The sequence below is a fragment of the Sinohyriopsis cumingii genome, unplaced genomic scaffold (genome assembly GCF_028554795.1).
Source record: "Sinohyriopsis cumingii isolate HCF-2022 unplaced genomic scaffold, ASM2855479v2 utg000356l, whole genome shotgun sequence".
Classification (NCBI taxonomy): Eukaryota; Metazoa; Mollusca; class Bivalvia; order Unionida; family Unionidae; genus Sinohyriopsis; species Sinohyriopsis cumingii.
In genome coordinates this window covers 141,641-156,539 of record NW_028315891.1, presented here as the reverse complement: position 1 = coordinate 156,539, position 14,899 = coordinate 141,641, and the positions used below count along the sequence as shown (strand labels likewise).

At 36.5% G+C, this 14,899-nt stretch overlaps 1 protein-coding gene across 2 annotated transcripts in view; it reads left to right on the top strand.

Moving 5' to 3' along the window:
• LOC149774277 (protein mono-ADP-ribosyltransferase PARP14-like) overlaps positions 1–14,899 on the top strand; it is a 116,661-nt gene that overhangs the window by 33,450 nt on the left and 68,312 nt on the right. For both annotated transcript variants that reach the window (XM_089945509.1, XM_089945510.1), the window contains exons 8-10: positions 1,728–2,156; positions 7,353–7,525; positions 11,490–11,720. In XM_089945509.1, coding sequence (XP_089801635.1) covers positions 1,728–2,156; positions 7,353–7,525; positions 11,490–11,720 — 833 coding nt within the window. The remainder of the gene's footprint in view (positions 1–1,727; positions 2,157–7,352; positions 7,526–11,489; positions 11,721–14,899) is intronic.

Genomic DNA, 14,899 nt, shown 5'->3' with positions numbered 1-14,899 from the left:
ACACTCCACTGAGTCTCCAGTTAATAAGAAAAAGACCACACTCCAGTTAATAAGAAAAAGACCACACTCCAGTTAATAAGAAAAAGACCACACTCCAGTGAATAAGAAGTGCTCAGTCATCGGTAAGTTCCATTGTGATAATAGTAGAAAAGACTACATTGGAGAGATTGCTAGAAACCTGTTGTAACAAGAGTTAAAGAACACTTGTACACCAACAGAGAAACCCGGACAGCAGTTGTTGAGCATTGCAAAGAATCAGGGCATATTTCCTATTGCAATAACATCCGAGTACTAGGTACCCTAAGGAGAATAAAAAGGGAAGCTACTGAAATCATGGAGGGGGAGCCAGTGTTGAACCGTTATTCCAGATCCGATCTCCCACTGTTATACCCTAAGGAGAATAAAAAGGGAAGCTACTGAAATCATGGAGGGGGAGCCAGTGTTGAACCGTTATTCCAGATCCGATCTCCCACTGTTATACTACAGGATTTTGTCATGTGATCAACATTTAGTTGATCATGTGATTCCAGTCCAGATGTCATTCCTCTGATGAAGACCTTGTGAAAAAGTAGAAAGTTTAGGAGTAAAAAAATATACTTTGCTACAGAAATGCATATATATTTAGTTTCAATTTAATTCAATTTTAACCAATCAAATACTTGTTGCAAGGGCATGAAGAAAATTTTTAGTCATTTTTGTTTCATGTACTGGATACCTGTTCAACAAAGTTAAAAATAACATGTTCTGTTTAGTTCTAGATGTTTTGTTGACATTAAACTTTCACCCAGTTTTAATTTACTTACGAAATTGTATTGCATTCAATTGAACTTCTTATAGAACATGATATTCAGTTCTGTTGGACAATACTGACGGATTTCACAGTGCAGACAATCGTTCATGTGTACTCTAACCTTCAAAGTTTTCTTCAAAGACTTATTGATTGGTAATTTGTATAACTGTGGGAGAACTAAGTACAGCGAATTAAGCTGTATATTCATGCATCTTTGAAAAACACCAAGATGTCATTCTTAATGGTATGGAGATGTTCCTAACTAGTCCCATTGTCCTGTATTAGTTTGTATATTCATACATCTTTAATAAACACCAAGATGTCAGTCTTAATGGTATGGGGATGTTCCTAATTAGTCTTTATGGTTGTCTTGGCATGTGTATTCATGCAACTTTGATAAACACCAAGATGTCATTCTTAATGGTATGGGGATGTTCCTAACTAGTCTTTATGGTTGTCTTGGCATGTGTATTCATGCAACTTTGATAAACACCAAGATGTCAGTCTTAATGGTATGGGGATGTTCCTAACTAGTCTTTATGATTGTATTGGCATGTGTATTCATGCAACTTTGATAAACACCAAGATGTCAGTCTTAATGGTATGGGGATGTTCCTAACTAGTCTTTATGGTTGTATTGGCATGTGTATTCATGCAACTTTGATAAACACCAAGATGTCAGTCTTAATGGTATGGGGATGTTCCTAACTAGTCTTTATGGTTGTATTGGCATGTGTATTCATGCAACTTTGATAAACACCAAGATGTCATTCTTAATGGTATGGGGATGTTCCTAACTAGTCCCATTGGCCTGTATCAGTTTGTATATTCATGCATCTTTGAAAAATACCAAGATGTCATTCTTAATGGTATGGGGATGGTCGTATTGCTTTTTAATGTGTAATATTGTTTTTAAGACTTTCAGTGTATTTTTCAGGAGGCAACAAAATTCAAGAAGAATGCACAGAACATGTAAAGAAGAATGGGAACTTGTCAGATGGGGACGTGTTTGTGAGCTCTGCTGGAACCCTGAAGTGTAAAGCTATTGCCCATGCTGTTGGCCCAGTTTGGAAGGATGGTAAAAGTGGTGAACCAAAAATCCTTGAAAAAGCCATAGACAGTTGTTTGCAGGAAGCAAGAAAGATGAAGGCAAAGTCTGTTGCTTTTCCTGCCTTATGTGCTGGAATATTTGGCTTTCCCCCAGAGCAGGCCTGTGCTTTTGTTGTAAATGCCATATTCAGCTTCTTTGATGAGCAAAAAGGGGATGCAGGAATGAAGGAAGTGTATGTTTGTGACATCAGCAGACACACTGTTTCATGCTTCATGCAGGCCTTGGAGACAAAAGTGGGGAGAGACAAAATGCGAGGTAATTTTTTTCAAACTTGTCTTCCTAGAAAAACAATTTACAGAGCTTTTATCAGGAGACATTTGTTTTATCTCACCTGTCAAGTGTATATGATAAGATTAATAGTCTATCATACTGTATACTCCGTAATAAACACTACTGGGGATGTTCCATTTTCCAAAAAGGGGGCATTTATGCAAGCACAATAATGAAAACTAAAGTTGTTCACTTTATGTGCTCTTATAATGACCACATGTACATCTCTGGGTCTTTCTGCTGCTGAATTCAGTCATTGTAAATATTGGCACATTTTCCCACTCAGCAGTTTGAACTTGCCACCCAGCTATTGCATTTGTTTTCTTGAACAACATGCATATCTGGGAATTTTACAGTCACTGAATTCTGTCGTTGTTAATATCAGCACAGCTAAAATGATCAGTTGATCAACACGTTTTCATGCTCAGCAGGAGGTTGAAGTAGGACTGGCAAGTCTTTGAATTTGCTACCCAGCTGTTGCATCATGTTTAACACTACAAGTTTGCCTGTGACTTTAGTAATTTATACATTGATATACACATTGTGATCAACTGAGACACTGTACTGCAACACTTTATTGTAACCATCACTCTTAAGAAGACAGGCATTAAAAAGCACTAATTAATTCCTGTGTTAAACTTATGGATTACAGAGCGGTGATGATTCTTGGAAAGTTGTACATTTTCTGGCATTAAGAAGGGGAGGGCATCAGTTTGAATGGGGGTGCTAATTAGAGAGTATATGGTATGCATTGGTGTGAGATAGGAAAATCCCACCCTAGGGTCAGAGTTTATAGGCAGTTTCTGCCCATAAATTCTGATTCCCAAGGATTGATCTCTATCCTACACAAGTGACTTTTATGATGCATATCTTTGGATTTATTTCTCTAATTTTTTAAGAAGAAAATCATGTTGAAAAATAATTTTTGGTATATTGTTGTTTAGGGATGCAGATTATTTTCTAGATTTTTTCCATCATTAGAATCATCATAAATTTTTGTTTGCGAGAAAAGAGTTTCTTTAAAAGCAAGCGAAGTTTGTCCTTTCATTGTGAGTGCACTTTTTGATGTCATATTCATTGTCAGTGAATGCACTCAGTGATGTTATGTACATTTGCCCGTGAGTGCAGTCATTCATGTCATGTTACAAAGTGCCTGTTGGTGAAATTATTGATGTCATATACTGTATAATGTCAGTGAATGCAGTCATTGATATCATGTAGTGTAAGTAAGTGCACTCTTTGATGTCAGGTAATGTCAGTGAATGCAGTCCATGATGTCATGTAGTGGAAGTAAGTGCACTCATTGATGTCAGGTAATGTCAGTGAGTTCTCTCATTGATGTCATGTAGTGTAAGTAAGTGCACTCATTGATGTCAGGTAACATCAGTGAGTTCTCTCATTGATGTCTTGTAGTGTAAGTAAGTGCACTCATTGATGTCAGGTAATGTCAGTGAGTTCTCTCATTGATGTCATGTAGTGTAAGTAAGTGCACTCATTGATGTCAAGTAACATCAGTGAGTTCTCTCATTGATGTCATGTAGTGTAAGTGAATGCATTCACTGATGAAAGAGGTGTCATTAGTAGAAATCATTGTCATGTATATTTGCCAGTGAGTGCACTTATTAATATCATGTGCAGTGCCACTGAGTGTACTCATCAATGTTATGCTAAGCCTCAGTGAGTTCACTCCTTTTAGACAGTCAGATTCCAGATGACTTTCTCACATGGGCAAACTGTATCCCACATCGGTATCACATTTCCCACATCAACGTTAAGGTATGAGCACTAAATGAAACCAGGATTTGGTTCAAGTCAAAATACTGGTGTGAGAACAGTGGTATGATGTTGGCATGTCAAAAGTCATTATCATAGTTAGCCAAGCCAAAGTAAAAATCAAGAAAGATGAATTTAAATAAATGCTAAAAGAAATAGATACTAGAACTGTCTGGCATTTATTGACATATTTTGAGCATGATAATGCAGGTTGATAAGGTCATTAAAAAAAGCAAACTCACTGTTTTATCTCTTGTAAAGAGGAAAATGTTATCTCCCTCAACAACAGAGAGGGATATTTTACAGTGCCCATTACATGCCACATCTAGAATGTTGCTCTTCTGTTTGGGGTAATAGTGATAAATAAAACAAGAGACCACTAAAATTAAATTATAAAAAAAACAGCAAGTAAGTTTATTCTTCATGCTAATTTAGATTCACCACAAACAATCTTTTTAAAAACCCTTGGATGACTTCTGTTTCAACAAAGAACTCAACTTCAAAATGATTTACTAGTAAATCTATCAATCCTTACATGCATGGATTTGCTCCTCACTATCTTAAATGTAATTTTAAATTTGTGGAAAATGTATATACATATGGACTTCGATCCATCTCAAACAATTTATATTTGCCTAAACCAAATTATGAGTTTTATAAGAAGAGTTTGCTTTTTCTGAAGTCAAGCTGAAATTCTATTCAACTCTACTTTATAAGATCAGCTGACTTGTAAGGGTTATATTTAGATGCTTCTTAGTATCTACTAAAACAATGAACTTGCTTTTAAAAAATGTTTTCAACAGATTGATTTTTCTTTAATACTTTTTTTTTAAAATCCCTCACTTTTGGCAACTAAATGATTGGTCAAAAAACCTTCATCCACCCAAGTAGCGATGACATGCATCATATTGTTACTAAGCAGGTGATGCTTAGCTTTAGTAGGGCTCTTGTCATCCATCTGTCTTTCTTTTGATTTGGCACACTATCTTGTGATAGGAATGCTTTTGTTATCCATCTGTCTTTCCTTTGATCTGGCACACTATCTTATGATAGGAATGCTCTTGTCATCCATCTGTCTTTCCTTTGATTTGGCACACTATCTTGTGATAGGAATGCTCTTGTTATCCATCTGTCTTTCCTTTGATCTGGCACACTGTCTTATGATAGGAATGCTCATGTCACTCATCTGTCTTTCCTTTGATCTGGCACACTATCTTATGATAGGAATACTCATGTTACTCATCTGTCTTTCCTTAGATCTGGCACACTATCTTATGATAGGAATGCTCATGTCATCCATGTCTTTCCTTAGATCTGGCACACTATCTTGTGATAGGAATGCTCTTGTCAGCCATCTGTCTTTCCTTTGATCTGGCACACTATCTTGTGATAGGAATGCTCTTGTCATCCATCTGTCTTTCCTTTGACCTGGCACACTATCTTGTGATATGAAAGCTTATGTCATCCATGTCTTTACTTTGATCTGGCACACTATCTTGTGAATACAGCAAGTCCCAGCTTTTGCCATGTCTTCATCTAAAGAGGTGCTTGCCAACAAATTGCTGACTGCTCCTGCAACTTTTTTTAAGAGTTCTGTATACAGTATATGACACATTCTTGTGATTTCAACTAGTTTTACATTTTTTCAGTCGCTCACCACGAAACCTTGTACATATTATAGTCATTTTCTGAATATGAGCTAATCAGCAAATTAGTATGTCCCCACAATTTTATTAGAGTTATTGTCCCTTTTTGAAAATGATAGCTGTATGTAGAGTGCAACAGAATCTTGTAAATACAACTCTGTGAAACTTGGGGAATGGTATGATCATCATCTGAGGATGTGTATATTGACAAATCAGTATTCTTCTGCAATGTCATAAGAGTTATTGCCCGTTTTGACTTGGAAACTGATGTAGTTTATGGTCAAATGTTGTAAACACAACAAGTCTCACAGTTTTTAATGCATTACAATGAAACCTAATAGATGCATATATTATGGTCACTATCTGAAGATATACATTTAGACTAATCACTGTGCTTTGAAAATTTTCTATAGTTATTACCCTTTTTGTCCTGCAGCTGATGCATTGCATGACAGAATCATGTGGAGGTAAATAGACCCACAGATTTTGATGGAATGCGGTGAAACTTTGTACATATTCTGGTCATCACATAAAGATGCACACACAGACAAATCACTAATCCAGGACCAGTAATTTGGTTAGCTTGATCTTTTTGATTGTCAGCTTTATGTAGTATTTGATAGAATCTTGTGAACACAGCTAGTCTTGGTTTTCAATGTATGGCCATGAAACTCAGGACATGTTATGGTCATCATCTGAAAATATGCATATCATCAAATCACAGTGCTCTCACACTTTTGTAAGAGTTAATGCCCTTGTGTTCTGCAGCTGAAGTAAAGATGAACTCTAGTGAAAACAACTTGTCTTGCAATTTTATATTGATTGCTGTGAAAGTTCATAAAAATTATGATATCTACGTCTTTAAGTCTTCAGTGGATTCCTGTAAAACTTCATAAAAATTATGGTCATCCTATGAAGATATGCATGTTGACCAAATATTGTACTTGCAGTTTTTAGGTGGTGGGTGGATTGCATACTCATCATAACAGGAGTAGGTCTGAGATAAAGGAGAGGTGCAGATATGTTTACATGAACAACTTGCTGACAAGTTTTTTCTATATCTCTCAGTCCATGTTGTTTGCAGTTGAAAACAACCAATAGGTGAGTATATATGATAGATCCCCCATGTATACTTATAAATGTCATTCTGCATACAGATAATGATAAAAAAACATCATTATTTCCAGCCATCTCTTGGATAATTCTCTAAGTTGACTACGCTATATAATATCAAGTACCGTATATAGGCTAGGTATAATTGCAATACTGCATAGACTCAGAATTCACTGTTAGATAATGCACCAGCAGATGTTGGTCTGTGTTGTTTGTTCTGCAGATTACTTCTAACAAAACTGCACAGACTCAAATCTGTTGGCACATTAAACAATGACAGGTACGGATCTATGCAGTTTGCAGACTTGTACACAACTGTATAGTAATTCTTAAATTTTGGGTGACTTGACCTCTTGCCATTCGCTCTGCAATTATTATAACCTATTATTTCTCAAGAAGTAACGAACTAAATGTTACAGGACACTGTGAATTAAATATTGTTCATTATAGTACTCAGCATTGCTGCATCCAATCGCAAATTTAAATACACAATAAATCCTTAACCTTTTGTGGAAACAAAGGACCCTTCCTTTATCTGCAATGGTAAATTCCAATAAAAATGTAATTTTTTTCTCATAAAACCACAAAAATGAATACCCCCAAATTAATCTAATTTATGGAAGTTCATAAATCAAACTCTTTTTGCCAGTATTGGTTGATCTCTCAAAAGTGAGCAGCAGCGTTACACATGAAGCTGATAATGATGATGATGCAGAGGACCAGGAGGATTCTGAGGGTGAAAACACATCAATGGCCTCAACAGAGCTGAAGTTTGGACAAACTCAGATTAAAGTTGTCAAAGCAGTTCTTGCCAAGGAATATGTAAGTTTTCCCACTGATAATGAGTTTTAATGTTCTACAAATTTCCTTTCTTCTAGTTTTGTAAAATGTCTTTCATTGTAAGTGTGGGTGTGATTTTGATTTTTAACATTGCTTTAAAAAAAAATCAGTCATATCACTAGGATGTCTGCAGTGTGGCAGTTTATAGTGGTGTCTAGCACTGGGGTATCATGCAGCAGACATGTAGTATGATGTCCCACCCAGTCATATTATCCTGTCACCAGGCTGACCAGTTCTAACACTAACCTATTAATGCTGAGCACCTAGCGAGGCATCTGTTATTGCCTTTTTTATAAATCTTTGATATGACTCTGCCAGGGTTTGAACCTATGACCTCCCACATCTGAGGCAGATGCTCTAACCACTAGGCCACCAGAGTGATTATGTCTTTCAGTAATGCTTAACCCAATCATAATACATTAGGAGAACATCCACTACCAAGCAGGTCCAGCATTACCAAGTGAATACAAATGTCAACCATGTCTTTGACTTGTTTTAGCAGTAAAAGAGCTAAAATGTTGTCAGCTTACCAAGATGGAAGTCAGACAAGAGTGTTCTTCCCTGGACAGATTGATTGACACCAAATACTCTCATTTGTTAGTTACTAACCAACACAGCAAAAGTATTCTTTCTTTAATGCAGGGAGGACATGTGAAGGAGTTCTTGTAATACAACCGGAGAAACATTTTATTCCCAAAATATGTTCTCCTTGAAGTATGAAGCCCAATCATAATTGATGATCTAGCTTGTCAGGAGATTAAACAAGAGTTTGAGGGAGTTACATCTTATTACTCTGGAGTTGACCATGTTGGTGGCAGTTACATTTAAATTTTTGTGACAATACCAACCTAAAAACTGCTTCAATACTGGTAAGGTTATAATAATTAGCAAAAGCAGCTAAGGGATACACATGCAAGTAAACAAAATGATTGACAGATTGTGATTTCTACTGAAACTGCTGAGCTTAGCAACTGAGAAATAACAGCAAAACATTTTAAAATTGCTAAGATTAAGAAACTGCTTGGAAACTTAAATAAGGACCATGTGATGTGTGGTCACGGTCATTTTCCTCAATGCCTATCTTTTCTAAAGGGGGTATTCCCTAAAGGTTATGATAAAAAAACCAGCTAAAATAATTGATGTTTATTCTAGGTGTAAAAGCAGGCAAGTAGTAACTAATAAATGATGGAATCTGGCACCAGTCATTCTGTCCAAGAGGAGACCACTCTAGCCTGACTTATATAATGATAAACAATATTTTATTTTTTTTATATAAAAAAATTTGGTGGGGTTAATGTCATTTTTCAGTGCATGATAGGCTATACATTTTGGCTAGTATAACTGGTTGAGGAATAATGGGAAAATCCAGGTAAGAACTACTGACCCATGGGAAGATACTGGCATGCTTTGTCGCATGCCCACGTTGGCTGACCCTCATGCAGAGACTCAAACCCCACAAGGACAGAGGTGAGATGGCAGTGATTGGTAAAGGCAGTTACTTTAGAACACTTGGCTACCCATGGACCCATGGTGAACAGATGATATATAAGCATTTGTTTTGTTAAAACAAGAAAGATCTTGTTGATATTTTTAGGCTTAGTAGGTCTGGATTTGCAAGATTGTAAATTACTGGTATTAAATGTTTTCCTAATGTATCATGATCAGGTAATGCATTTGAAGAAGACTTTTATGAGGTATACAGTGTACATCATTCATTTCATTCAGCCCTTTTTATAGTCCAGGTGGCACATACTGATTCAGCAAGATAGTGCCACTGATGCCTGCCTGCAACCTGTCTATTAACCCTTTACCTCATACAAGCGTCTTTGGACGCCTCAACTCCATTCGCATGGAAGCGCCTTTTGACGCCTTTACAAGATTCGCGGGGAAGCACCATTCGATGCCTGCTGTAAACATCAGCCATTTTGAGCTAGTTTTCGTAGCACCACCTTTGGGGAAAACCCACCTATTAGATACTACATTCATTTCTGTGAATGACAATTACGTCAGATCACATGGTCACTATTCATGCACTGGTTTTAAAGTAACTGGGTTGTAATCTCCACTCTCCAAAATGGCAGCCACGGATTTCAGTCAGTACGTACGAAGTTTTCATGATTAGAATAACAACCACGAAAGATTCAATAAATTATGTAAAGTCTCTAATATTGATGTAGGCAGCAATTATTTTCTATAAATTATCAAATACAGATGACTTAGTGATTATTGTTCCTCTCATTGTTCTTAGAGGGCATTATTGTTCCTCTCATTGTTTTTAGAGGGCATTACAGTTCATGTCATTGTTCTTAGAGGGCATTACAGTTCATGTCGTTGTTCTTAGAGGGCATTACAGTTCATGTCATTGTTCTTAGAGGGCATTACAGTTCATGTCATTGTTCTTAGAGGGCATTACAGTTCATGTCATTGCTCTTAGAGGGCATTACAGTTCATGTCATTGTTCTTAGAGGGTATTATAGTTCCTGTCATTGTTCTTTAAGGGTATTACAGTTCATGTCATTGTTCTTAAGGGCATTACAGTTCATGTTATAGTTTTTACTGCATATGGGCATTATCTCAGATATTGATGCATAATGAATCATGGAAGTTGATTGGCACATTTATCTGAGGACACCAGCTGTTGATAGTGAACATAGCTAGCTATCTACTTGTTCTTCTCCAAAGACTGTATTTAGCTCTGTTCTCTGGCAGTACTGAAGTATTCATGTGCATTCATGAAAATTTATCATGCCCTCCCCCTCCCTTCCAGTAGCTTAACCTATCATATTTTTAATAGCAAAATGATCTATCATTATTATCCTGTGCCCAGTTTTTTCATCTCCAAATAAGTAATATTTTCCCAGGGAAGAAGAAATTGACACTGGATTTCATATTTTGGTATATGATTATGATTCAAGATCAATAATTAAAAAAGAAATTAAAAGAAATGAATACCAGCCTTCCTACCCATTTTTCTGACATTGTCACCAAAACCACACATATTTCTATTTGAGGCCTATAGTAAAACTCACACAGGTCATGTACGCATCCAACATCAGCTATTTCAGTAATGGGTGTCTTTTTTTAGAATTTGAGTCTACATTCCTTTAAGTGGCAAGAATCATTTGGATCCATATACATCCACATTCCATTGGAAGGTCATTGTTTAGACACCCCAAGAAGTGCATACAGTAAATAAATGTTAAAGTACGTAGACATTTTTGGATGAAATGAACCTTAATGTGTGATCCAGTACAATTTGAATTGAATGTCGCATGCTGTGAAGTCACAATGAAATTTGATAAACAAATTCATACTAACCGAAATTGTGACAATAACACTCAATGTACTCTTTTCTTGACCCAAGTTTAGTACATGGCCACCATTGTAAAAGACCATAGAGATCGAGAAGTTTCTTATGACAGTTAAGATACAGAGAATTCAATAATCAGGATTGAATATATTTTGATTAAAGAAAATTAGTGTTAAATTTTAAAAGAACAATTTATATTTAATTTAAAATTAGTTAATGTGCATGTATCACCTGTCTGACTTTTACTATAAATGCAATCATTTTTTGTTTTTCATTTGATTTTGCTACCTAGTGGACTTTTCTGGAGAAAAAGAATATTAGGAATAGGATAGCCATATTTCTCAGAGTTGCTCTGATGAAAAATGCGTAGTACGAATCTTGCGTGATGATTTTGGCAATGTCAATTTGGCACATTTGACCAAGATCTTAAGCTCTTTTAGAAATGGTCCATTCTATCTGGGTAAGCTGGAGAAATCAAATTTAAGCACTTAACTCAAGAGCTCATATCAGTTGTGAGAGTAGGAGTTTAACCAAGGACCTTTCAATTCTGAATCCACAGTAACTATCACATGACCTATCAAGTTTCTCTGTATATGGATCAAAATGTATTTTAAAAATTCTTTGTTTTCTTTGCAGTCTGATGTGATAATGAACTCTGTCAAAGAGGAATTGAATCTGGATGAAGGCCAACTTTCCAAGTCCCTGCTGAAGGAGGGAGGAAAAGAGATTCAGGAGGAATGTAATTCTAATTATCCCAGTGGTATTCAGTATGGAGACATAGCTATCACTGGAGCTGGGAAGCTTCCAAGCAAAAAGATTTTCCATGTTCCATTGACACAATGGGATGGAAGGGAAGATTCAGCTCCAGTAAGGGTTACACAAATATTCCCCAGTCATTGTAAAAATTGTACATTTTGCTGATTGTTGATAGCTGATCTTCATATGTTCATGAAAGGAGTTGCTATGCAAAGATTAGGGCATTTGTGATTTTCATGGACAGCATCACAGCAATACCTTCATTGCTAACATAAAGATATGGGGGCTTTGCAGGGTGGTGATAAATTAAATCAAAAGTCCAAAACTGAGCAAAGTGTCACATATTTGTTATCATAATGTCAAAGTTGATGCTTTTAATTATATTTTATTTTAGTTTAGAGTCAAAAAATGGCATTGGTTTCAGAAAAGATCTCTCTTGTCCATTGGGACTTAATATTATTTTGTCTTGTAGCCAACTATATGTCATAAACTCCAGTATTGTTGTGCCAACACTTCGAAGACAGTATATTATTTATTGAGAGTTCTGTGAACAGCTGTAGTATCAGCATGAACTGATTCTGTTAATTTCAATTGTTGTCATGAAACATTTGCTCCATAAATGCAGAAGGACTTGCAGTAGCTCAGCCACCCAAGGTACCAAGATGAAGCATCCAAAAACTTAGCTCAAACACTCAAGGAACATAGCTCAGAAACCCAAAGATCCAGCTCAAACACCCAAAGAACTTAGTCAAGCAATCAGTAGCCTAGTTCAAAAGCACCGAAGTGACCTAGCACAAACACCCAAGTTACCTAGTTAAAAATTCCAAAGACCTACCTCAAATACTCACAGGACCTTATGTTACAGAGTTTATGTAAACTTTCAATCATGTATTAAAAAGATGCTTAAGTTATCAAGGGTGTTGTTTAGCCAACCATATCAGAGCCATTGAGAGTCTATGTAAAATTTCTGGATTTTTTTTTTAAATTATGATTTTTGAGCAGAGAAATCTTTAAATTGTATGTTTTAGCATTATTCAATGTTAAATCCATTTTCAGTGTACATGTACAAAGTTTATATTAAGTTAATTGTGAGCTAAAAAGAATTGTTTGGGTGATTTTGCTTTCATCAGTTTTTAGTTATCGTGTAATGTCTAAGAACACAATTGTCTTGTGGAGTGAGCAAATATTTGCTACCATAATCATGTCTGTCCATGACATGCTGTGTCATCCATTTGTCAGCCACTTTTAAAGGACTTCATGGACTGAGGTTAATATTATGAAGACCTTTGTCAATTTTGATTTTCAACATCTTTTGTTCAGATTGATAATGCGTGTCTGTTACGGTTCTCTTTTAGATCATTTTCTTTGATACCACTTCTCATTATGAAGCTCATGATTTGACACATGTATTTAAATGTGTCATGTTTGCTACTCAGTAAAAACTGTAATCCATATTATATCTCTCTTGCCCACTGTGGTGTAATATTATTTTATCTATCCAAGCTACTCCGATTTAATTTTACTATTGCTTCTATTGCAAAATTTATACTAGTATGCATTTGCATTTTGAGGAGACTACTTTATCCACCAGTGAAAACTGAGTCACTGTGATCTGTATTTCATGATTCATTGACTTATGCTTGCCTTATGTCAAGTTCAGTTATCTCTATTTGAATTTGCATTTAGGTCATGTTCTCAGACACTGGTTTAGTCACATAAGCTGGTATTTAGATATGTTCATGCATGGTTCAAAAGGAATCAAAAAGATCTTCTAAGAATGGTATCCCATCAATAAAAATGAATTACAGTGGTTATAGTTGTATTGTGGCTATATCACAATTTTTGTTGCTTTGGGAACAAAATTTAATTGAGTTAAAACACCTTTGTGTTTCACTTACAACATTGCCTTTTGAGTTTTCTTCAAATGCACCATGGTGGGTGGAGTCATGGTGACATGGTAGATAGTATGCTGGGCTTGCAACTGAAATGGAGCTGGTTTGTACTTTACTATAAGATCAGCCTTGGTCAGATACCAAAGTGTGTCCTTGGGCAAGGTACTTTACTGTAAGATCAGCCTAGGTCAGACACCATAGTGTGTCCTTGGGCAAGGTATTTTACTGTCAGATCAGCCTTGGTCAGATACCATAGTGTGTCCTTGGGCAAGGTGCTTTCCTGGAAGATCAGCCTTGGTTAGATATGATAGTGTGTCCTTAGGCAAAGTATTTTCCTGTAAGATCAGCCTTGGTCAGGTAAGATAGTGTGTCCTTGTGCAAAGTACTTTACTTACAGATCAGCCTTGGTCAGATACCATAGTGTGTCTTTGTGCAAGGTACTTTACTGTAAGTTCAACCTAGGTCAGATACCATAGAGTGTCCTTGTGCAAGGTACTTTACTGTTAAGCTCAGCCTTGGTTAGATATGATAGTGTGTCCTTGGGCAAAGTATTTTCCTGTAAGATCAGCCTTGGTCAGATATGATAGTGTGTCCTTGGGCAAAGCATTTTCCTGTAAGATCAGCCTTGGTCAGATATGATAGTGTGTCCTTGTGCAAGGTATTTTCCTGTAAGATCAGCCTTGGTCAGATATGATAGTGTGTCCTTGGGCAAAGTATTTTCCTGTAAGATAAACCTTGGTCAGATACCATAGTGTGTCCTTGCGCAAGGTATTTTCCTGTAAGACCAGCCTTGGTCAGATATGATAGTGTGTCCTTGTGCAAGGTATTTTCCTGTAAGATCAGCCTAGATCAGATATGATAGTGTGTCCTTGGGCAAAGTATTTTCCTGTAAGTTCAGCCTTGGCCAGATATGATAGTGTGTCCTTGTGCAAGGTATTTTCCTATAAGATCAGCCTTGGTCAGATATGATAGTGTGTCCTTGTGCAAGGTACTTTACTGTAAGTTCAGCCTAGGTCAGATACCATAGTGTGTCCTTGTGCAAGGTACTTTACTGTAAGATCAGCCTTGGTCAGATATGATAGTGTGTCCCTGTGCAAGGTACTTTACTGTAAGATCAGCCTAGGTCAGATATGATAGTGTGTCCTTGTGCAAGGTACTTTACTGTAAGATCAGCCTAGGTCAGATATGATAGTGTGTCCTTGGGCAAGGTACTTTACTGTAAGATCAGACTTGGTCAGATATGATAGTGTGTCCTTGTGCAAGGTACTTTACTGTAAGATCAGCCTAGGTCAGATATGATAGTGTGTCCTTGGGCAAGGTACTTTACTGTAAGATCAGCCTTGGTCAGATATGATAGTGTGTCCTTGTGCAAAGTACTTTACTGTAAGATCAGCCTAG